Below are 23,854 nucleotides of genomic sequence, written 5' to 3' on the forward strand. Positions count from 1 at the left end.
CCAAGTTAACAGACAGCAAAGGCAAATAGAAGGTCTAACCGGAACAGGCAGGTGGAGGATATGTTTGAAAGTGTACCTCTTACAAAGATACAGAGTTCTGCCTTTGAGACATTTGAAGAAAGTTGAGATAAAACCACAAGACAAGGTCAACACAGGCAGAGAGAGTAGCCCAAATGGAATCATTAAAAGTGTCAAACGTTATATATGGCTGAGTATCCTCAGTATAAAAATATATCAGTATAATATAAATAATATATAAGGTAATACATTCGTAATGAAGATTTTTCTTATAAGTAATATATTTATGTGATCTGTCTCTTTTCTGTAAGAGGAAAGCAAATGGCGTTAAGAGATACTACCAAAATTTGAAGATCATGTGGAGGTGCCAATTTAAAGTAAAAACTCTGTGGCCCATTACTGTTGCACTCAGAAAAGGCACACAATGTACTGTAAATCTTGCTTGGTACATGCAGTATAAGAAGGATAATATACATGGGTTTTAATATTTCTCCTTAAATTGCACATCTTATTTAAATGTATGTGCCTGTTTTAGCCCCAGAACTGCTCATATTCTAACTAGTGTGACAAAGTTCTTCCTCTACCTTGGTGGATCTTGTTGGCGGATTTGCTCACCTTGGAGCTTCACAGCAGCCCTTAGTCTGGCAGTTTTCATGAGCCCACAGTCCAGGTCAACTCCTCCTGTGTCTGTCTGACCAGGAGTTGGGAGGTTTGGGGGGAACCCAGGCCCGCCCTCTACTCCGGGTTCCAGCCCAGGGCCCTGTGGAATGCAGCTGTCTAGAGTGCCTCCTCGAACAGCTGTGCGACAGCTACAACTCCCTGGGCTACTTCCCCATGGCCTCCTCCCAACACCTTCTTTATCCTCACCATAGGACCTTCCTCCTGGTGTCTGATAATGCTTGTACTCCTCAGTCCTCCAACAGTCCGCGTTCTCACTCTCAGCTCCTAGTGCCTCTTGCTCCCAGCTCCTTACACGCACACCACAAACTGAAGTGAGCTCCTTTTTAAACCCAGGTGCCCTGATTAGCCTGCCTTAATTGATTCTAGCAGCTTCTTGATTGGCTGCAGGTGTTCTAATCAGCCTGTCTGTCATAATTGTCTCCAGAAGGTTCCTGATTGTTCTAGAACCTTCCCTGTTACCTTACCCCAGGAAAGGGACCTACTTAACCTGGGGCTAATATATCTGCCTTCTATTACTCTCCTGTAGCCATCTGGCCCGACCCTGTCACACTAGATAGAAAGATGGTTCAGTTGTTATTTGATTTTCAATTGTATGATTATATAGTATGCAATATAGTCATATAAAGTATTCTGAAACATGGTATCAAAAGTGTCCTCAGTGCTGTGCATCTAAAGTTACCTGGGCGCGAATGTTAACATAGGTAACGAACTGTAAACATCTGTTAAAATGGTAGCCCAGACTTACGGTGAAAGAGTTAGGCTTGAATGTTTGTATTGATTTTGTAGTGGCACCTACAATGAAGCCATCAAACCAAAAAATGTCCTCTAAGACGGATAATGGTATTTTAAACCCTGAGAATGCATTTACAAAGAGAAAGAAGCGACACCCAGATGAGTCTAACCAGTATGCTGTTGCTATGGTGATTATATATCGATCTCTAGGACAACTTTTACCTGAGCACTATGATCCTGACAGAAGAAGCTTAAGGTAAATTTTATACACATCTGTGAACTGCTCATAGAATCCTTCTGACTTGCTTTGAATGCTAGGTGGTCAGTGGTGCTATTATGTTACAATTATACTTCTCAGCTATCAGCTGTCATCCATTTGTTAGTGTAAAAGTAATTGTTTGCAGAGCCGTCCTTCTCTTGTTCTAGATATTTGAGACCGTAGACTGTTGTGTGAGAACAACCAGATCAGCAATGCTAGGTTTGAGAAATGTAAATACTTCTGATTGTGCAGCCATGACAACTCCTTGATTACGACACATATTTGCGGTAGCTGCAAAATTGGGCTGTTGTATTTTAACGTTGAAATCTTTTTGCAGCTTTGCTTTATTTCCACAGGTTACCTAATCGACCCATCATTAACACACCCATAGTGAGCACCACCATTCATAGTGATGGGGAACCTGTACCAAACCTCCTGGAAAAGCCCATTATACTTGAATATGCCATGCTGGAAACAGAGGAGAGAACTAAGCCAGTCTGTGTGTTCTGGAACCACTCAATCATGTATGCTTGGTGACTTCTTTAATATTTTGGGAGGGAGTCAGGCCAGGCCATTGCAGTGCAGGTTTCAGAAGTTCAGGCTGAGAAGGAGGTACTGTACAAGAAGAACATGAACATTTTGTTCTTAGTTTGTTCGTGTAGGCAGCTTAAGGTAAACTTTATACACATCTGTGAACTGCTCATGGAATCCCTCTAAGCATGATCAATATACAAGTAATTAGAATAACTCCTGAGAACAAAAGGATGATCCTCTAAAAATGTGGCTTTCTAACAAACTCTCACTGCAGGATATGTAACTTTCTGCAATATCTTATCACAGTGAAATATGAGCCTCAGGAAAGCCAGTGATTTTACAAACTCTGAGTGAGCTTTCCCCTCTTGTGTTAAAGTTCCTGCTTGGGAGCTCTGGGAAGGAAATCTCTGTTAGGATTTGCTTGCTGGGTTCCTTGCCTATTGTTCCATCCTCCAGTCCTTGCAATTGAAGGGGCGCAAAGCAGAGAAGACTCCCTGTGCCTTCCCATACTCTCTGTGGCATGACCAAGCCCAATTTGGCTATATATAAGTACAATTATAGCAGCTAGCTTTTCTTCATACAAGAACAAGTGGAAATGTGGTTCTTAAACAGTTGATGAGATTACAAATTTTAAACTGAATTACATACACCACAATCTAACCTCAAAATATCATTTTGAAATAAAAAGTTGATCACAAGGACAATTGTGCTAGTTACTAGTAACTTATCTTTCCTCCAATAAACTATTGCTTATTTGTCTTTGTTTTAGTGAAAAATAAAAGGGATGTGTGAGTGAGTGGGAAGGGAAGTGTCTATTATGGAACCTTTGACCCTTCCCATTCCATCTTTCAGCCCATCATGATCAAGCAGCAGTTTCTGTGTCTGACTTTCATGGAAGGAAGTAGTAGGGAGAATAAGGAGAAATATTCTCAGTCTAGTCTAGTCTTTCATATTTGATAAAGAGGAAAGTTGAAAACACAAATATTCCTTAAAGATACAGAGAATGCTATGAACAATATTACGTTGTGTAAGCATTTTGGGATTCTACAACGTTATGAAAATATGAAGAGCAATCCTCTTTGAAATATTTTTAAGGGTGTGGGAAAAAGGAATGAACATTTTGTGTTAAGAGTTAACTACTCATTCAGCATTTCATAATTCTGATGTATTAAAATGAATATATAAATATAAAAAATGAAAGTCCCAAATCATGAGATTACAAATATACTAATAGGATTATCATGATATGTTTTTCCTGAAAAAGAGACTAAGTGTGCATTTTTCAAGAGAGCTCTAAGGGGCAATGAAAATCTAATACAGCAGTAATTAAGTTTAGAGAAGCAATTTCTTGACACCTTAAACAATTGTTTCTGTGAATAGCTCATAAAAGAGAATGACAATTCCTATGTTTGTAAAAAGAAAAGGAGGACTTGTGGCACCTTAGAGACTAACCAATTTATTAGAGCATAAGCTTTCGTGAGCTACAGCTCACTTCCTCAGATGCGTATCGTGGAAACTGCAGCAGGCTTTATACATACACAGAGAATATGAAACAATACCTATTCCCACCCCACTGTCCTGCTGGTAATAGCTTATCTAAAGTGATTTCCAGCACAAATCCAGGTTTTCTCACCCTCCACCCCCCCACACAAATTCACTCTCCTGCTGGTGATAGCCCATCCAAAGTGACAACTCTTTACACAATGTGCATGACAATCAAGCTGGGCTATTTCCTGCATAAATCCAGGTTCTCACATCCCCCCCACCCCCATACACACACAAACTCACTCTCCTGCTGGTAATAGCTCATCCAAACTGACCACTCTTCAAGTTAAAATCCAAGTTAAACCAGAACATCTGGGGGGGGGGGGGTAGGAAAAAACAAGAGGAAACAGGCTACCTTGCATAATGACTTAGCCACTCCAAGTCTCTATTTAAGCCTAAATTAATAGTATCCAATTTGCAAATGAATTCCAATTCAGCAGTTTCTCGCTGGAGTCTGGATTTGAAGTTTTTTTGTTTTAAGATAGCGACCTTCATGTCTGTGATCGCGTGACCAGAGAGATTGAAGTGTTCTCCGACTGGTTTATGAATGTTATAATTCTTGACATCTGATTTGTGTCCATTTATTCTTTTACGTAGAGACTGTCCAGTTTGACCAATGTACATGGCAGAGGGGCATTGCTGGCACATGATGGCATATATCACATTGGTGGATGTGCAGGTGAACGAGCCTCTGATAGTGTGGCTGATGTTATTAGGCCCTGTGATGGTGTCCCCGGGCCTCTCCTTCTGCCCCTCCACCCCCACGAACATGATACAGTTCTGTGGTGACCTAGAATCCTATTTTCGACGTCTCCGACTCAAGGAATATTTCCAAAATACCTCTGAACAGCATACTAATCCACAGAGGTCTCCCTACCAACACTACAGAAAGAGGGATTCTAGGTGGACTCCTCCTGAAGGTCGAAACAGCAGACTGGACTTCTACATAGAGTGCTTCCGCCGACGTGCACGGGCTGAAATTGTGGAAAAGCAGCATCACTTGCCCCATAACCTCAGCCATGCGGAACGCAATGCCATCCACAGCCTCAGAAACAACTCTGACATCATAATCAAAAAGGCTGACAAAGGAGGTGCTGTTGTCGTCATGAATAGGTCGGAATATGAACAAGAGGCTGCTCGGCAGCTCTCCAACACGAGTTTCTACAAGCCATTACCCTCTGATCCCACTGATAGTTACCAAAAGCAACTACAGCATTTGCTCAAGAAACTTCCTGAAAAAGCACAAGATCAAATCCGCACAGACACACCCCTGGAACCCCGACCTGGGATATTCTATCTACTACCCAAGATCCATAAACCTGGAAATCCTGGGCGCCCCATCATCTCAGGCATTGGCACCCTGACAGCAGGATTGTCTGGCTATGTAGACTCCCTCCTCAGGCCCTACGCTACCAGCACTCCCAGCTACCTTCGAGACACCACTGACTTCCTGAGGAAACTACAATCCATCGGTGATCTTCCTGATAACACCATCCTGGCCACTATGGATGTAGAAGCCCTCTACACCAACATTCCACACAAAGATGGACTACAAGCCGTCAAGAACACTATCCCCGATAATGTCACGGCTAACCTGGTGGCTGAACTTTGTGACTTTGTCCTTACCCATAACTACTTCACATTTGGGGACAATGTATACCTTCAGATCAGCGGCACTGCTATGGGTACCCGCATGGCCCCACAGTATGCCAACATTTTTATGGCTGATTTAGAACAACGCTTCCTCAGCTCTCGTCCCCTAAAGCCCCTACTCTACTTGCGCTATATTGATGACATCTTCATCATCTGGACCCATGGAAAAGAAGCCCTTGAGGAATTCCACCATGATTTCAACAATTTCCATCCCACCACCAACCTCAGCCTGGTCCAGTCCACACAAGAGATCCACTTCCTGGACACTACAGTGCTAATAAACAATGGTCACATAAACACCACCCTATACCGGAAACCTACTGACCGCTATTCCTACCTGCATGCCTCCAGCTTTCACCCTGACCACACCACACGATCCATCGTCTACAGCCAAGCTCTGCGATACAACCGCATTTGCTCCAACCCCTCAGACAGAGACAAACACCTACAAGATCTCTGTCAAGCTTTCTTACAACTACAATACCCACCTGCAGAAGTAAAGAAACAGATTGATAGAGCCAGAAGAGTTCCCAGAAGTTACCTACTACAGGACAGGCCTAACAAAGAAAATAACAGAACGCCACTAGCCGTCACCTTCAGCCCCCAACTAAAACCCCTCCAACGCATTATTAAGGATCTACAACCTATCCTAAAGGATGACCCAACACTCTCACAAATCTTGGGAGACAGGCCAGTCCTTGCCTACAGACAGCCCCGCAACCTGAAGCAAATACTCACCAACAACCACATACCACACAACAGAACCACTAACCCAGGAACTTATCCTTGCAACAAAGCCTGTTGCCAACTGTGCCCACATATCTATTCAGGGGACACCATCACAGGGCCTAATAACATCAGCCACACTATCAGAGGCTCGTTCACCTGCACATCCACCAATGTGATATATGCCATCATGTGCCAGCAATGCCCCTCTGCCATGTACATTGGTCAAACTGGACAGTCTCTACGTAAAAGAATAAATGGACACAAATCAGATGTCAAGAATTATAACATTCATAAACCAGTCGGAGAACACTTCAATCTCTCTGGTCACGCGATCACAGACATGAAGGTCGCTATCTTAAAACAAAAAAACTTCAAATCCAGACTCCAGCGAGAAACTGCTGAATTGGAATTCATTTGCAAATTGGATACTATTAATTTAGGCTTAAATAGAGACTTGGAGTGGCTAAGTCATTATGCAAGGTAGCCTGTTTCCTCTTGTTTTTTCCTACCCCCCCCCCCCCCAGATGTTCTGGTTTAACTTGGATTTTAACTTGAAGAGTGGTCAGTTTGGATGAGCTATTACCAGCAGGAGAGTGAGTTTGTGTGTGTATGGGGGTGGGGGGGATGTGAGAACCTGGATTTATGCAGGAAATAGCCCAGCTTGATTGTCATGCACATTGTGTAAAGAGTTGTCACTTTGGATGGGCTATCACCAGCAGGAGAGTGAATTTGTGTGCGGGGGTGGAGGGTGAGAAAACCTGGATTTGTGCTGGAAATCACTTTAGATAAGCTATTACCAGCAGGACAGTGGGGTGGGAATAGGTATTGTTTCATATTCTCTGTGTATATATAAAGCCTGCTGCAGTTTCCACGATATGCATCTGAGGAAGTGAGCTGTAGCTCACGAAAGCTTATGCTCTAATAAATTGGTTAGTCTCTAAGGTGCCACAAGTCCTCCTTTTCTTTTTGCGAATACAGACTAACACGGCTGTTACTCTGAAACCTATGTTTGTAAAGTTTTTCAGTAATAATACGGGTTAGAATAACTCAATAGTTTTAAATAGTTTGATACTTTGCCTCTTTTATTGCTGACTACTTCATTGGTACTTCAGTCTATTTTGTGGCTTCTTCACAGTTGCCGTTAAAAACCAACTTTGTTCGTTGGCTTTATAATTTCTTGTAACAAAAGAATTTTAAATAAGCTAACTGTGTTTCAAGGGTCTAGTTATCTTAAAAACACAGTTAAAATATTATATTGCCAAATGGAAAAAACAGTTAAAATGTCTAATTAGAAGCCTTTGAAATGAATACAGTAATATTTGTTGTTCATAATTTTTACAGACTAGAGTAATAGATTTCAGGACAAATTCATCCCTGAAGTCAGAGGAGTTATACCTGGTGGAATTAGGAAGCTTTGCTGGGTTATCTGTTCCTCTCTGGTGCTGGTGCAGGATATCCCTCGATATAGAATATTGTTCTCTATAGTGTGTTTTGTCATATTTTCTCCAATCTGATTTTAAAAGAACACAGTTTAAAATCTCACACTTCTGTTTGAAAATACTTGTAACAATCATAGGTGAAATAATACCTAAGATGACTGAGAAATTAAAGGTGAAAATATATTTCTTGGTATTTTCACTTTGTTTACTTTGCACAAGTGACATCACTTTGTTTTGTCACAAAAATTGGACAAAAAGAAAAGGGGATGCATGTTATATCTGAAACCATTTCTGACTCAGCTTTTGAAACTGACTAGATTTCAGGGTGATAGTGTCCCAGTAAATCAATGCAGGTGAAGGCTGCCAATGTTCAACTTTGTCTAGGATGCTGTTCCCACTAATCTAAAACTGAGAGCTGCATTAGTGATTAATATCATTGATGGGGTGAGGAGTGAAAGGAGGAAGTGGTCATGTAAGGATGCTCTAGAACAATAAAAGTTTATCACTTTACTTGTGCTTTCTTCATTCAACAGAGTTGGTGGGTCTGGAGGCTGGTCCTCCAAAGGGTGTGAGCTTTTTTCCAGAAATCAGAGCCATGTTTCTTGCCAGTGCAATCACATGACCAGCTTTGCAGTCCTAATGGACATTTCAAAACGAGAGGTGAGTGGCCACACTCATGCAGCTGCTGGGCTAAGGTGTTTTTAAGAGGCTTCAGGTGTGATTTAAGAGCTTTTCCCCAACTGGTTAATTCCTTCTTTGCTTTCTCCTGCAAATAAAGCCAACAGCATGTCAGAGATGTATTCTTGTAGTGCCTGCCAGTGCTGCTGCAGTGAGGCCTATGTCCATATTTTCATTGAGTTTATTACATGGACATAAAAACGTAGTTCTGGACTAAAAATTGATGCACAAGACTACAGATTAGAATATTGTATGGGTAGGGGGGACTCCTTCTCAGTTCAAAAAAGGCTGCTTTGGGCTGAAGTCTCCTCGGCTGTAGAGGGCCTGTGCAAGGCCCTCTCCATCACTAAAGTCCAGCTATGGGGTAGCAGTCACATGGCTTGGGGGTTCTTGCACACTGCAGACCGGGGGCTCTGTGCTGTCCTAATAGATGGATATGGAGAAAGCTAGCAAGGATAATCAGGACAGGGGTCCCCACATGTGTTTATACAGAGCCAATGTTTGGGAACCCCCAAATAGGTTGTGTGGAGGAGCTGTGGCAATTATTCCAGGCCATATATTCATAGATTTAAAGGTCAGAAGGATCTGTTTGACCTCCTGTATAACAAACGCCATAAGCCTGCCCCAGAATAATTCCTGTTTTATTAGAAAAACATCCAGTTTTGATTTAAAAATTGCCAGGGATGGAGAATCCCCCACAACTCCTTGGTAAATTGTTCCAGTGGTTAATTACCCTCACTGTTAAATATATAAACCTTATTTCCAGTCTGAATTTGTCTAGCTACAGCTTCCAGTCATTGCATCTTGTTGTATCTTGGTTTGATAGACTGAAGAGCAAGATATTGAATATTTGTTCCCCGTGTGGATGCTTATAGACTGTGATCAAGTCATCCCTTAATCTTCTCTTTGTTAAGCCAAATAGATTGAGCTCCTTGAGTGTCTCGCTATGAGACATGTTTTTCTTTGCTTTAATCAATCTGATAAGGATGAAGACTTCTTCCCACACCACAGGTGGCTGCGCTTTATAGATATGTGAGTGGTCCTTATGTAGAAATGTCCACATGCTCCCCTCATCCAGAAATATGTAAATGGGAACGAACAAAAATGCATAAACTTAACAGCTCCACTGAAACTTGAGTGTCTGTAACTCTCCCCACACAGTCTGTAAGACAGATAGGGTCCAGAGTGGGCAGGCAACAAGGCCCAAAAAGGCAATGGAGGTCTTGTGATTATTTGGATCCTTGCTCTCCACCCTGTGTACCCACTCTGTATTGCCCTACGTCCATGCCCCACCCCATTATGCCTTCGCCTCCCCCTCCCCAAGCCATAGCAGCAGAGCGAGACTGGCAGTCACACTGTTACTGGTGATGACGTCCTGCTGCATTCTGTGAGTGTGCAGAGAGGAGCCACAAAGCATGTAGTGGAGAGTTACTGCTGCTCAAGGCACAACCTACTCTGTAAAGAGTGTGTGCTGTCTAATGTCTGCCTACTCCTGGTCAGTCTGGGGGCCTTGATGATCTTTTGAAGAGGGGAAAATGGCTAAAGGGAGGAAGGGAGCATCTTGTTAGCCTTTTCCCCCTCTCCATAGGGACCCATATTTTTCAGTGCAGATTTGTGAGCCCTCTGCCCTGCACAGAAGATCATCTCGGTTAAAGTTAGTTAAAACCCTTGCAATCTTTCTGGATGAAACGCCATCTGTGGAATGTAATGTCCTGGTTCCAATTTCTTGCTTTGTTTGTTTGCTGGCAATACTCATGGGAGGAAGCTAAGCAAGATTTGGACATAAAGACGGCCTTGTTTTGCTTTGTGCCACAGAGAGTCAAGTTTGACAAACTAACCACTAATGCAAAGCTCATGAAAATTCCAAGTTCCCACCTAAGAAGTTACAGTTGTCATAGAAGTAGAGACTCATGTTCATCTTTCTAAATATGATTGTACTGTAGTTATCTATAGTTAAGCATCAGTTTTACTTAAATCCAGAGGCCAGATTCAGATCAGTATGCTCCGCAGTGCACAAAACAACACTTGTCAGTTGAAAAACTACAGTATAGATCTTGTGAAGTTGCCAATTTGAAAAGAGTTAGATTTTAATTTACTATCTTGAGGGGTTCTTGCTTGGCACATACTGATTTCCTGTTAACACTGATTTTCTTCAGGAAGCTGTAAATCAGGACAAAAATAAAACTGGTTTGGTAGTTTGAAATTCACTTAATGGTGGTTTTGTATTTTTAATCCCCCGAGTGAGCTAGTTTTACCCGACATGTAACAGGGTTTATGATACATTTTCTTCATGCTCAAGAGGTTGAGTCCCCACTTCCATCTGTTCTGTAGTAAATTTTCTGCCTGGATATTAGCTAAAAGTTAAATTTTTTTCCTAAGAAATAACATCAGACAAAAAACATGATTAGAAGGAAAGCTTTACAGAGATGTTTTTAATCTGTCACTCCACAGAATGGCGAGGTGCTTCCTCTGAAGATAGTCACTTACACCACTGTATCCATCTCATTGGTGGCTTTGCTGATGACCTTCATACTGCTAGTTCTGATCCGAACACTGCGTTCAAACCTACACAGCATTCACAAAAACCTGGTGGCTGCCCTTTTCTTCTCAGAATTGGTCTTTCTTATTGGAATCAATCAGACAGAAAACCCGGTAAGAGCCAGTTCAGTGCTTTTGGGATACCAGCTGCCATTCAATGACTGAAGCTTTGTGTAAAGCTGTAAATAGAGTGTTCACACCGCAAGTTTTGATCATTTGTTATCTATTTCACTTTTTCTTTTTTCTTTTTTGGGGGGGCTGGAGGGAGCACGAAGGTTTCATTTGTATGAAGCCTACACCTTTTTATACACCACTCATTGGGAAGAATAGTTGTCCCATTAGATAGGGAAGGTATTTTTTTCCCCCAGGTAACAGATGAAAACTGCCCCCCGAAGGGCAAATGTGACATAAGAATTGAACCCCGAACATACTGATTTCCTCCTTTGGTTCTGCCTGATAACATTCTACCTCACTTTATCTCTCCAGTACTGTGCAGAACAGACTCCTTTAGAAGCCCACGCAGAAGCTCCTAGTGCCGAAAGGCATGTCACCAAGCACCATGTCCCATGTTCGGCTCCTAGTGCCGAAAGGCATGTCACTCAAGAGCAGTGTGCATGTCCCACACTGGCACCGGTCATGCTGGAGAAGCCGATTGCCTGGCACAGGTAGCTTGCTACCTCCTGGCACAACAGGGAAACCCATTGCCTAGCACTGTGCTTTCCATTCACTGTGGTTTCTGGCTTTGGCATAGCATGAATATTTTTATAGCTTAGTGCAGCCTTCTCTTGCACCGGCCAGTGTGCATGGGGAAACGCAACCTGGATTGAAACTGTGAATGTGGGAAATACAATATGCATGACATTTTCATGTTTTATAATCAGTGCCTCATTTGTAGCCATTTTTATGTAGCAATTATTATTATTTATTAATGGCATCCAAAATGTACTGGGTTCCGTGCATACAGGCAAAAGGAAAGGTTCCTGGACCAGAGAACTAGTAGTCTGCGTAAACAGCCAATGTACAGATGGGGCATGGAGTTGCAGTGAAAAGAATATAAAATCATACAAACAAGCTTTTACAATTTAGACCATTAGAAATGTTTCGTAAATATTATTTGAATGTTCTGTTAGACATATCTTTTTAAACAGCCTTTACTCTAAATCCCAGATAAGTAACTTGAGAGAGAAGGTAGCTATAAACACAAGTGAAGCTGATTGCATTGATTTTTTCATTGTCCAAGGGGAGAGAAATGCAAAAGACATGTAGATTTGAAGACTAGAAGGGTCCATTGTGATCATCTAGTCTGATCTCTTGCATAATACAGGCTAAAGAGCTTCAATCCAGTATTTTCTGCATCAAGCCCATAAGTTCCGTTAGGACTGTAGCATATATTTTAGAAAGATATGTGGTCTTGATTTAAAGACTTCAGGTGGTAGATTCTCTATCATATCCCTAAGTAAGTGGTTACAGAGTACCCTCGCCATTAAAAATTTGCACCTAGCATAAATATGTCTAGTTTCAGCCTCCAGCAATTGCATCTTATTATACATTTTCTGCTAAATTAAAAATGTATCTACTGTCAGAAATCTCTTCCGCCTTTAGATGCTTCCAGATCATGATCAAGTCACTTCTTACGGATAAACAAAATAGATTGAGCTTCTTGAATTTCTCGCTATATGAGGCATGTTTTCTCAGACCTCAAATAATTCTTGTAGCTCCTTACTGAATCCTTTACAGTTTTTCAACATCCCTTTTAAAAGTGTGGATGCCAGAGCTGGACACACTATTCTTTAATAGTGGTATCACTAATACCATATACAGAGGTAATACGACTTCCCTCCTCTTACTTCATATTTCCTGGCTTATACATCCAAGAATTGTGTTGGCCTTTTTATTATTATTAATTAATTAATTTATTATTAAATTTATCACACTGGGAATTCATGTTCAGTTGGTTATCTTCCATTACTGCCAAGTCCTTTCCAGTGTCATAGAATCATAGAATATCAGGGTTGGAAGGGACCTCAGGAGGTCATCTAATCCAACCCCCTGCTCAAAGCTGGACCAATCACTGCATTCCTGTCTCCCATTGCAAGTGTGACCTACAGTTTTTATTCCTAGAATTGTGACCTTGCATTTGGCTGTATTATAATGCATGTTGCTCAGATAAGCCCCTTACCCAAGTGATCCAGATGGGTCTGTATAACTGACCTTTCCCTATCATTATTTACCACTCCACCAATTTTTGTGTCATCTACAAATTTTACTAACAATGTTTTTATATTTTCTTCTAGATCATTGATACAGATATTGAACAGCAGTGGGCCAAGAACAGATAACAAATCCCTGCAGGACCCCACTAGAACCCCTCCCCCCCCATTTACAATTACTTTTTGTAAACTGAATGCCGAGTTAATTGATATAAAAAAAGTAGACTAGCTCATTTTTAGCAAGGTAATTCCGAAGCATTGTTAATACCATCAGTATTACTTCCTGGCATTTTCATACTGCAATGTCCATTGTGTCAGGGACATGACCACCCTTTTCATTTTCCTCTCCATGATTCGGTTACTATAATTTACTGTAATATCCTTAACCTTAAGCCATTTTAAAAAGTCTTTTTAAGTTAGAGAATACATTTTATATCATACAAGGCCACTCCTTACAACCTCCCCAGTCAATTTAAGAAGCCGGGAGGACTGTAAGCTATGTGTGTTTGAGGGAATTATTCATCTGTCTGTGTGGAATGAGAGTTGTTTAACGAGTCATGCACTGATGAACACAAAATGAAAAAGAATGTTGGAGCACAAATAATACTAAGGGGCTGGCACTGGGCCTGGCTTTTATGGGTTTCTGTAAATGAACAATCACATTTCAGGGAGAGGTTTTTAATCCCCTGTGGACTATTGATAAACAGACAATGATTTATTTTCTCTGTTCCTTACCTGAAAAAGGCAGAGTTTCAGTGCTGCAGCCTGCACAGATATTTGCCAGTGGAAGCATAAAGAACCATACCTTTGTTAATATAGCAAAAGAATTTTTATTTTGAGGGCTAAACTTTCAGCAGGACTTGGTGTATTAAATTTGATGGAATTTGATGTGAGGGATAAAAGAGAGAGTCAAAAGTGTTATCCTGACCCTGTCACTATCCAACATGAACAGTTAAACTTGCTTCAGGGTTCTGAGTACAGAGACTTTGGCCTACTGAGACCCATGTCAAACAAGTTAGAAAGGTCATGCCAGAATCTGAAAATGTATTGATTGTGATGTACAGAATAGAAAGAATCCAAAACAAAGCATAAAGCGTTTTGAAATTAAAATTGAGTGGTTATGCAAACCAATCTTAATCAAAACTTTCCAAAGGATATCGGGTAGAGTCCCTTGTTTTATCAAATACCCCTTCTTAGGAGGGAAGAAGGTGTTAGTTCTGTTGTTGGATTTTTAACTCAGCTCTGGGTTCTTATGATTATTCCCACTTTTGGCAAAACAGACAGAAAAAAGGGGGAGGAAAAATAGGACAGCAAAGGTGGGGGGAGAATACAGCTTTCTGTAAATTCACAGGCTCAGGGTGGCTGGTCGGTCATGGACGCATGCTCTGGGTTAGCAGCTCATCCATGATGGATGTTGCTCTGGGACTTACTTGCCCAGTCTGGGACATCATCTGGCTAGTCTTGGCAGATCTCTCACTTTCATGAGTCCTTCTTAGATTGAACAGAGCTAGATCTCACATGTATCAATCTGTGATCATTGCTGGTGATGGTCAGGCATCTTCACAACCCAGTTGAGGGTCTGGATGTCTCCGAAGATCCTTGAGGTTCACCAGCAATGGGCAGAGTTTCAGGAGTGCAGCAACAGCCTGTTAGCCAGTCCCAAGGGAATCCCCCAAGCATCCATGTTTTTGTTCTTTGAAGTCTTTTTTTAAGGGTTCAGAAAGGGGTATAATGGGTGGAATAGACCATCTACTCATTATCTACACCACCAATTAGCCTAATTACCAATATCCCAATTTTGTCCATCATTATCTAGTTTCAAACTATTACCTTAGTCTAGTCTTGGTTCAGATCAGTGGCCCTTTTTAGTTCATACTTAACCGTACTCTTTCTATCATTTTGAGTTGTTATTCATTCTATAAACTTTCACCCATCTTCCAAAAATTGAACTGCAATTGGGGTAGGCCTGCTTAGACCCCAATTGTTACACCGTTGGAAAATTAGCTATGGTATCCAAGATCCTTTGGAATTCACCTTAGGGCTAAGTGGTCCTTTAGTAGTGCATTAATCTAGTGCTGGCCCTAGCATGAGGTATTTTTTCCTTCTACTTATTAGGTTTATGTACCTTTAACTGAGGAGACAGTGCCTCGGAGAGAGGTGAGACTTAATGTTTACAAGTGCTTAGATCGCATAAGGCTCTAGGATGAAGACTGTGGCCAGTAACTGCATTCCTCAGGCATAATGGAACTTTTTACCACCTGGGTAAAGCTCATTAGTGCAGAGGTGGAGCTTTCTCAGGGGCCAGTCCAAGCCTGAGGGATGAACTCCCACAGGAACCCAGAACCATCACAAACTTCATCACCTTCCACTCCTGTGCAAGGCGCACTTCTTCCGCCTGGACTGCTCTAGTATAAACACACAGCAGCATGTACATTAAAAAAAACAAAACCATAACAAAACCCTACCAAAACAAAACACTCCACTGCACACACAATCCTCCCCCTGGGGAGAGGATGTGAGAGAGAATGAACTTCACGTGGCAGATGTTAGCCACATCACTTAAGGCACTATTAGAAGGTTCTCAGGGCTTATGGGGATTAGGGAAGTATATGTAGAACCTATGTAGATGTCTTGGGGGCTTTTAGTTGTAGATTGGCTTCAGGATAGGGATCAGTCAGCCCCATAAAGCCCTAATGTACCATTTGTAGTTATCAGAGTAGCAGCCGTGTTAGTCTGTATCCGCAAAAAGAAAAGGAGTACTTGTGGCACCTTAGAGACTAACACATTTATTTGCGCATAAGCTTTCGTGAGCTACAGCTCACTGCATCGGATGTTCATGTGGCAGCTAAGCCTGCTTTGTTGAATCCATCTGACTCTTTGCCATTGTGTATGTGTTACATTGTCAGGAGGACGATCTGTATGATCCCTCAGACTGTGAAATGGAACCAAAAGTCAGAGGTTGCAATCAGCAGCCTTGCTAAGAAACTTTTTGCCTCTTGGCTTCCATCTTGGTTTTGTGAATCTTAAACTATTAAAAGTAGTGGAGACTCCATGCCTTGCTTCTGCAAAAATGCTGTTTTCTTGTTAAATTGTTAAGTGTTGCACACAGAACAAGGTGAGTGTGTTAGAATGGCCCAAGCCATCAAAGGTACAGCAAATACGCACAAAAAAATTAACTTCAGAAAAGAGTCCTAGGGGTGGGGGTTTAATAACTGAAAGAATTTTAGACTGAAATATGTAATTCTCAACAGTCAGACCACATGCAGGCCACACAATCTAAAAATAAAGGCTTACAAACTCACTTTCCTTAAAGCTCTTAAGACTATGACAAAATAATTAAATCAATTTTAATGTACAGTTTTTTTCAAAGACTTATTAATATTTTCTTTAACATCTAGTGAATATCCAGTCTTGTGTGTGTTGCAAGGGTCGTTGGTTCAGCAGGAGCAGCTGTAATCTCAGTGTTCTTTTCCCTTCCCCAGTTTGTGTGCACTGTGATAGCCATCCTCCTGCACTACTTCTACATGAGCACCTTTGCCTGGATGTTTGTGGAACAGCTCCACATCTACCGCATGCTGACTGAAGTGAGGAACATCAATTTTGGACATATGAGGTTCTACTATGTCGTTGGTTGGGGGATTCCTGCTATTATAACAGGTAGGGGAAGTAGGTCACCAAAGCTGAAAAGGCAAAACAACTTCATTCCTTTCCCCTCCCCCTCTATTTAGGACAGCATTAAAGCATGTGCTTAACTTCTGTTGTAGTCAGTGGCGCTTAAGTGCTTTCCTGAATCAGGGCAATAACCACCAGCAAACAAGAAGACATCAGACTGAACTAGACAAATCAGCACAATGAATGCTGCTTGCCCTAATGAAAGTAATTTTCTGATATTTACAGCGGTAAAAACATATTTGAATTCAGATCAAATCAAGATGTATTGAAAGCACTCGGAAGTAACATTGTATTGTAATTACTTACTCTGTAGGTTAGAGAGATTTTGCTCGTCCTATGCTGGTAGACTAAGGTTATGTCTACACTGCGATAGAACAGCTGCGATAGAAAGTTGAACTTACAAATGTAGAATTATGCTTTCAAAAATAAAACAATGTAAAACTTTAGAGCCTACAAGTCCACTCAGTCCTACTTCTTGGTCAGCCAATTGCTAAGACAAACAAGTTTGTTTGCATTTGCAGGAGATAATGCTGCCCACTACTTGTTTACAATGTCACCTGAAAGTGAAAACAGACGTTCACATGACACTGTTGTAGCCAGCATTGCAAGATATTTACGTGTCAGATGCACTAAAGATTCATATGTCCTTCATGCTTCAACCACCATTCCAGAGGACATGCATGCATGCCGTGAAAGTGTTCTTAAAATGAACAACATGTGGTGGGTCATCATCTGAGACTGCTATAACATGAAATACATGGCAGAATGCGGGTTAAACAGAGCAAGAGACATACTATTTTCCCCCAAGGAGTTCAGTCAAAATTTAATTAACACATTATTTTTTTAACTAGTGTCATCAGCATGGAAGCATGTTCTCTGAAATGGTGGCCAAAGCATGAAGGGGCACGTAAATACCTTGTAATGCCGGCTACAAAAGTGCCATGTGAATTCCTGTTCTCACTTTCAGGTGACATTGTAAATAAGAAGCTGGCAGCGTTATCTCCCATAAACGAACTTGTTTCTCTTAGCAATTGGCTGAATAAGAAGTAGGACTGAGTGGACTTGTAGGCTTTACATTATTGTGTTTTGGAGTGCAGTTATGTAACAAAAAATCTACATTTGTAAGTTGCACTTTCACAATAAAGAGATTGCTACTACAGTACTTGTATGAGGTGAATTGAAAAAGACTATTTCTTTTGTTTAGCATTTTTAGAGTGCAAATATTTGTAATAAAAAATAATAATATAAAGTGAGCACTGTATATATACTCAGTATTCTGTGTTGTAATTGAAATCAATATATTTGAAAATGTAGAAAAACATCCACAAATATTTAATACATTTCAATTGGGATTCTGTTGTTTAACAGTATGATTAAAACTGCGATTAATTGCGATTAATTTTTTTAATCACGATTCATTTTTTTGTTAATCGCCTGAGTTAATTAACAGCACTAACATATCTATATTAGAAAAGTTCTGCTGCACAAGTGGAAGGGCAGTACAGTGCACAGAGAGGTTTTGTGGGCTGGGCTGGAGGGTTCTGTAGATAGCGTGGCAACCCTTGTCATGCCAGCTGAATATTACTGAACTGAGAAATTTTAAGAAAGATTCTGTGCCACCTGTATTAAATTCTATGGGCTCAATCCTACCCTCAGATGATGTACCCTTTTAATTTATCATTGATTTCAGTAGTAGTTGAACAGTGTTCCTGAGAGAGCCAAAGCTAGCCCCATTCACTTAGAGGATTATAGGATGGGATTTGGAAAGTGAAATCACTTTTACTGTAATCTTAGAGCCAGATGTTTGGCCAAATTGTGGTTAAAGCCCCACTAATGGCAGGATTGAGTCCTGAGCACTGAGTCTGTGTCTGCAGAATTACAGCTGTATAAAATATTTTACGGACCTTTAATCATTTATGGCTAATTCTTTCTGGGTGGTGACTGCTAAAGACTGTGGTGCAAAAACCAATTATAGTGAGAGGGAGAGGAGGCAGTCCCATCTCAAGTCCATACTTCAGAGGAAACAGATCCAATATCCCTTTGCCAAACAGCCACAGATGAATTTTCATAGCCTGGAAGGCCTGTACCAGATGTGAACGTTGGCTTTGGGCCAAACTTTAAATAGGCAGGGTGAAATACAGCTACCTTCCCTCTACCCTACTCAGTGACTTTTCATCAAAGCATTAAGGCCCCTTTCAGTGAATTATTTATGAATGTATTGGACTATGTGCACAAGTACTCTCATATAAGTGAATGAGGTTATCATGCTTAAATGCCTTGTTGAATCAGGACCTAAAGGTATTGCAATTACCATCTTCCTGACTCCCAAATAATATAATGTGCAATAGTCATCTTCCTTATAATATCTGTCAAGTGCCTCTCTGGGATAAATTTCTGCATCGTTAAGAAGGAATAGCTGTGCAGTGTTGTACAGAAAATAAGTTGATGGTCTCAGCCATTTCTACATGGACAAGTGTCAACATTGCAAAATCTACCACCACATTTGGCATCACTGTAGGTGCTCTGAGCAAAGAGACTAAGGACTGTATGGGCATAGGGACTGTCCTAGAGATGGCTTCCCCAGGCCAGGATTGAAGTAGATTACGCTGCTTCTGCCCAGGCTGTAACCTGTTCTGTGAAAAAATGTCTCCATTTTCTAGAGCTCTCATTCATAAGCACTAACACAAGGTTGTTGCGTTTTTTTTGGGTTTTTTTTAAGAAAAGAAGGAATTGCTTTACTTACCCATGAAACTACAATATTTGGTTTCAAGCCACTGCTAAAGGAGGATCTCTTAGGTTGAGACTTTCATATCTGTTTGGTTTATAAGAGAAATAATTATGTATGTCATTATGGGGCACTGACTTATTGAAATTTCTCAAAATGTCTCTCACCCTAAATGCTTTGTTACTCTCTCTTAATCCTGCTATATAAAATTAATTGAAACTGAATTATTGTGGCACACACATTTATTATAGGTTTTATATGGTCCAACTTCGTATTGGTCAGCGGAAGAATTGGGAGTAGTATTTAATATGGAATGATGGTTGGTTTTATGTTTAGACTTTGGAAAAGTGTAAGTGTTGTGTTCTATTTCTGGAATTTCTTATTAACCACGTTATCGTTGTTCATCACTCGGATTGATTCTAAAACCTTGTGATTGATTAGGCATGGTATAAACATCCCGATCCTACAGTGATCATCATTAATTTTCCCTGTTATCCTTTTCTTTCTGTTTTGTGATTTAGGTCTTGCTGTGGGTCTGGACCCACAGGGCTATGGGAACCCTGACTTCTGCTGGCTTTCTGTTCATGATACCCTTATCTGGAGTTTTGCAGGCCCTATTGTGATCGTTGTGGTCGTAAGTATTGTGGAGTTTGCATCTTGCGCTGACTGTTCTCTGTTACTGTCTTTTTATTTTTGTTTGATCACTATCTATTCATAATCTTATTTAAATGTGAAACTGTTGTATCCAATCTAGAATCCCTTGTGAAAGTAAGTGCAGTTCACATGAGTACTCCCATTGAAATCAATGGACCTACTTGCATGAGAAAGGACTGATTGTATGAGTAAAGGTTACATGGTCAGGCCCATGTTTTCTACTTTTTCCTACCCCCTGATGAGAGTTTCATTTAAACTCATTGTTTAGGGCTGTCTTATCAGATTTGTATTAATGCAAACTCAGTAGCATAGTATCCCAAGAAGGTTGCTAATGGACATTGGCTCAAAGCTCAGTCAGTTTGGCAATATGAAGAAACCCCTAACAACAAGAGAAAAGCTCTTGGCACTGAAGACTTTTGATGTTAAAAAAATTCCATTGTCAGTGAAACACAAGCTCTGATAAGTTCAGGAAGAAAGATCTACTTTGTGTTATTTACATTTCCCTTTCAGATCAACACGGTCATCTTTATACTAGCAGTGAAAGCATCATGCAGACGAAGACAACGCTCATTTGAAAAAACTGGAGTCATGTAAGTTTGCAGTCAAGGCTCAAAAACTGGTGAGAAGATCCCTGACCAGGAATAATAAAGAGACAGATCATGTCCTCTATAAAGAGAACTGTAGAGGGTGGGGAAAGAAGCAGAATGCTGTACAAACAGGGGCAGTTTGTGCTGGGCAGAAGAGGCTGAACCAGTGTGCCATCCTTTCTCCCCAACCCCACTCCTGGGCTCTGTAGAAACCCCTCCATGGACTAGGGGCTCTGCATCTTTGGTGGGGATATAGCAAGGCATGGAAGGGGAAGACATGAGGCCCAGAGAGTTCTCCCTTTCTTCCTCATGCACCATCAGATTTATAGGTGTGCCTCCAGGAGTGCTCTTTCCTGCTGCTGTTTTGGCAAAGGTCTTTTGAGGCAACATGTCCATCCCAATCCACAGAAGGATATGTTCTCCTCACCGCCATTTGAGATGGTCTGAGTCAGAAATTCCACATGCTGAAACTTGCTGAGTTTCCTGGCTCTGTGATAGACTGTTTCCATTTAAGTCATGTTTTACCCAAAGCTTGTAATTTACCTGTGAACTATAATGTGATTAGCTAGTGGTTAGACAGCCCTGTTTTTCAAATTAATAAACTATATGAGATTTCCCAAGGCATCCACTAACTGTTCCTTGAACACATGGACTGGTGGGCAGTTTTAGAAACAATAAGAAAAAAGGTGATTTCTTTAAAAGTTATCGTTTGCTTTGTTTTGTTTTTTAATCTCCTTAAGTGAAGAGTGTCTAATTGCCATATAATGGAAGGTCATATTTGTCCCAGAATCTATATTCTATAAAAACAAGCCTTTAACAATAGAACTATCTCCATAGTTTTTTTAAATGTAAGTGAAAATAGTATTTCTAAACAAATAAATACTTCCTGGAATATCTGCAATCCAAACCTTGCAACATTGTGCTCAGATAGGAGAACCTGAAAGTGAAACTGACAAACAGAACTAAAGCAGACTTTACTGATTTTATTGTCCATGGGGAAGAAATTCAAGAAGTAAACAAACAGCAGAGTGTCAAGGAAAGTGGACTTCTAACATGTTTGTTTGAATGGTCTAAGGTCTGAGTAGCTTGAGAGTAGTTCTCGGAATCAGGAGCTACTGAATTCTTTCTGTTCAAATATTCAGAAAGGGCCTGCCCAGTCACTAGGATATCCAGACGCTTATCTCCCTGTTCTATTCCTGACTCAGCCATGGCCGTGGGCAACTCATTTAACATTTCCCCAGCTGCTAATAATACTGCCTTGAGGAATGTGGCCTCTGAACATCCTCACTTATGAGATCTGCTAGTTGTGGCACTGAACCATGGGAAACTTTTGGAAAGTAATGCCAACCGGAGCATCATGCTGCTCGCAGCACCAAACTTCAGAGCTGAGATTGTGTAAGAGCCATGCAGCTCCAGCCTCAATCCCTCCTTTCTGCAGCAAATTGTGGATCTAGGAACTATCTCTCTGTGCCAGGAGAGAGAATTATTACTTGGTGCTTATTGACCACTTTATTTGTCAAAGTGCTTCACAGACATTAACTAATTAACTCCAGTAACCCAGTGAGGTACATCAGCTGGCATTATTAGCCCAATTTTACAGATAGGGAAACTGAGGCACCAAAAGATTAAATGACTTGTGCAAGATCACAGTGAGTCATTGACAGAGCCAGAATTAAGGTTCTGGCATTTCTGTCACCTAGACCCATAAACAGTTCACTGGGCCATGCTGCTGCTCCAAGCCAGGATCTGTGCCCTGTATAGTGAATGTGCATTCTAAGAGCAAAGTGCATTAAAAATTATAGCTGGCATATGGGGTGTTAGATTGTATTATTTTATTATTTTTCTGCCTTAATGCAATTAACTTTGTGTATTTACTTTAGCTCCGGGCTGCGAACTGCTTTCCTCCTCCTGCTGCTGATCAGTGCCACATGGTTACTGGGGTTGATGGCAGTGAATAGTGATGTCATGACATTCCATTATCTCTTTGCCATCTTCAGCTGCTTACAAGTAAGTTATATAACATTAAGTTACTGTACCTCTTCAGATCTAGAAAATGCTGCATATTGAACAGCCATCTCCCTGCAGTGCTGCTCCATTAACAGGGAAAATCCATTAAATCCAGTATCAAGCCAGAGCAGCTACCTTTTAAAACTGAGTTTCCAAATGAAGACGATGGAAGGTCCTAGGTGCAGTTTCCACCCCCTTTATCGCAAAGGGCGGAACTATCACACCCTTCAATAAATGGAGCTTTCTATTCTCTCAGTGGTTCCGGATGTGCTGCTAGTGGAATTCATGGTGGGCAATTTCACCACTAATAAAAGGAAATGGTTTACCTCAGACACAACCTTCTGCCTGAGACTGTCAAATAAACTCTAGTTATGGTCTCTTCTGCGTTAACACTGGCGTTCTTGCTAGCAGTAGCAAGAAGTTGTGGTTTTCCACGCCATGTGGACAGCTTACAATTGAATTTACTGTAGGAAAGACAAATGGAGAAGATGACTTTCATTTATGTTAGAGAAGCTGTTAAGAGGTTGAAGGTCCTAGCACACACCCCAGCTGATCAATAGGGGCCTGGTGAGGAGATAGTAATGGGATTCAGAATCCAGTCACTATTTGAATTTGGTCCAGGATGGTAGTGACCAAAAGTCGATTGCGTCTTGTTGGCCTGTGTGAAATGAATGAATGGACAGGTATCCACAGTACAAAAACCATCATCAGAAATGGGGTACCCTGGTTGTCAGGCTCAGTAAAGGGGTCATGGTCCCTGCTTTCCTCTCAAGGTGGTTCCTTCAGCTCAGGGTGGAGGCACATTTGTGGGCCAGCCTGGGGGATGCTGACAGTGCCATTGCCTGTGTTACAGCTGGTCTGTATGGAAATAAATCCAGTTACTGGAGATGTAAATCCTTTCACAAACCTGAACAAAAATTCTAAAGTAAAATGATGTTAAATACAACATAAGTTCAGAGGGAAGAAAATAAGAGACTTACCTTGCCTGGAGAGTCACAGTGCTACATAATGTTTCACATCATTGCTTTCTTTGAACTTTTTTTTTTTTTTAAAGATATATTTTATGTGAATTTCATTAATGAGTAATCCCAATGAGCTAATGTCAGATACGACTAATTTGATTGAATGCTTAGAGAGAGCACGCCTTAAGCTTAATATTAGTCTACCTCAGTTGATTTGTCTGAAATCATGAA

General features: G+C 41.0%; 1 protein-coding gene across 4 annotated transcripts in view; it reads left to right on the forward strand.

Moving 5' to 3' along the window:
- CELSR1 (cadherin EGF LAG seven-pass G-type receptor 1) overlaps positions 1-23,854 on the forward strand; it is a 276,811-nt gene that overhangs the window by 240,691 nt on the left and 12,266 nt on the right. For all 4 annotated transcript variants that reach the window (XM_084651571.1, XM_084651574.1, XM_084651572.1 and 1 more), the window contains exons 21-28: positions 1,486-1,687; positions 2,047-2,214; positions 8,124-8,250; positions 10,720-10,920; positions 16,499-16,673; positions 19,935-20,047; positions 20,578-20,657; positions 22,535-22,661. In XM_084651571.1, the coding sequence (XP_084507697.1) occupies positions 1,486-1,687; positions 2,047-2,214; positions 8,124-8,250; positions 10,720-10,920; positions 16,499-16,673; positions 19,935-20,047; positions 20,578-20,657; positions 22,535-22,661 (1,193 nt within the window). The remainder of the gene's footprint in view (positions 1-1,485; positions 1,688-2,046; positions 2,215-8,123; positions 8,251-10,719; positions 10,921-16,498; positions 16,674-19,934; positions 20,048-20,577; positions 20,658-22,534; positions 22,662-23,854) is intronic.

Source organism: Lepidochelys olivacea, assembly GCF_965140295.1.
Source record: "Lepidochelys olivacea isolate rLepOli2 genome assembly, chromosome: 1".
NCBI classification, from domain to species: domain Eukaryota; kingdom Metazoa; phylum Chordata; order Testudines; family Cheloniidae; genus Lepidochelys; species Lepidochelys olivacea.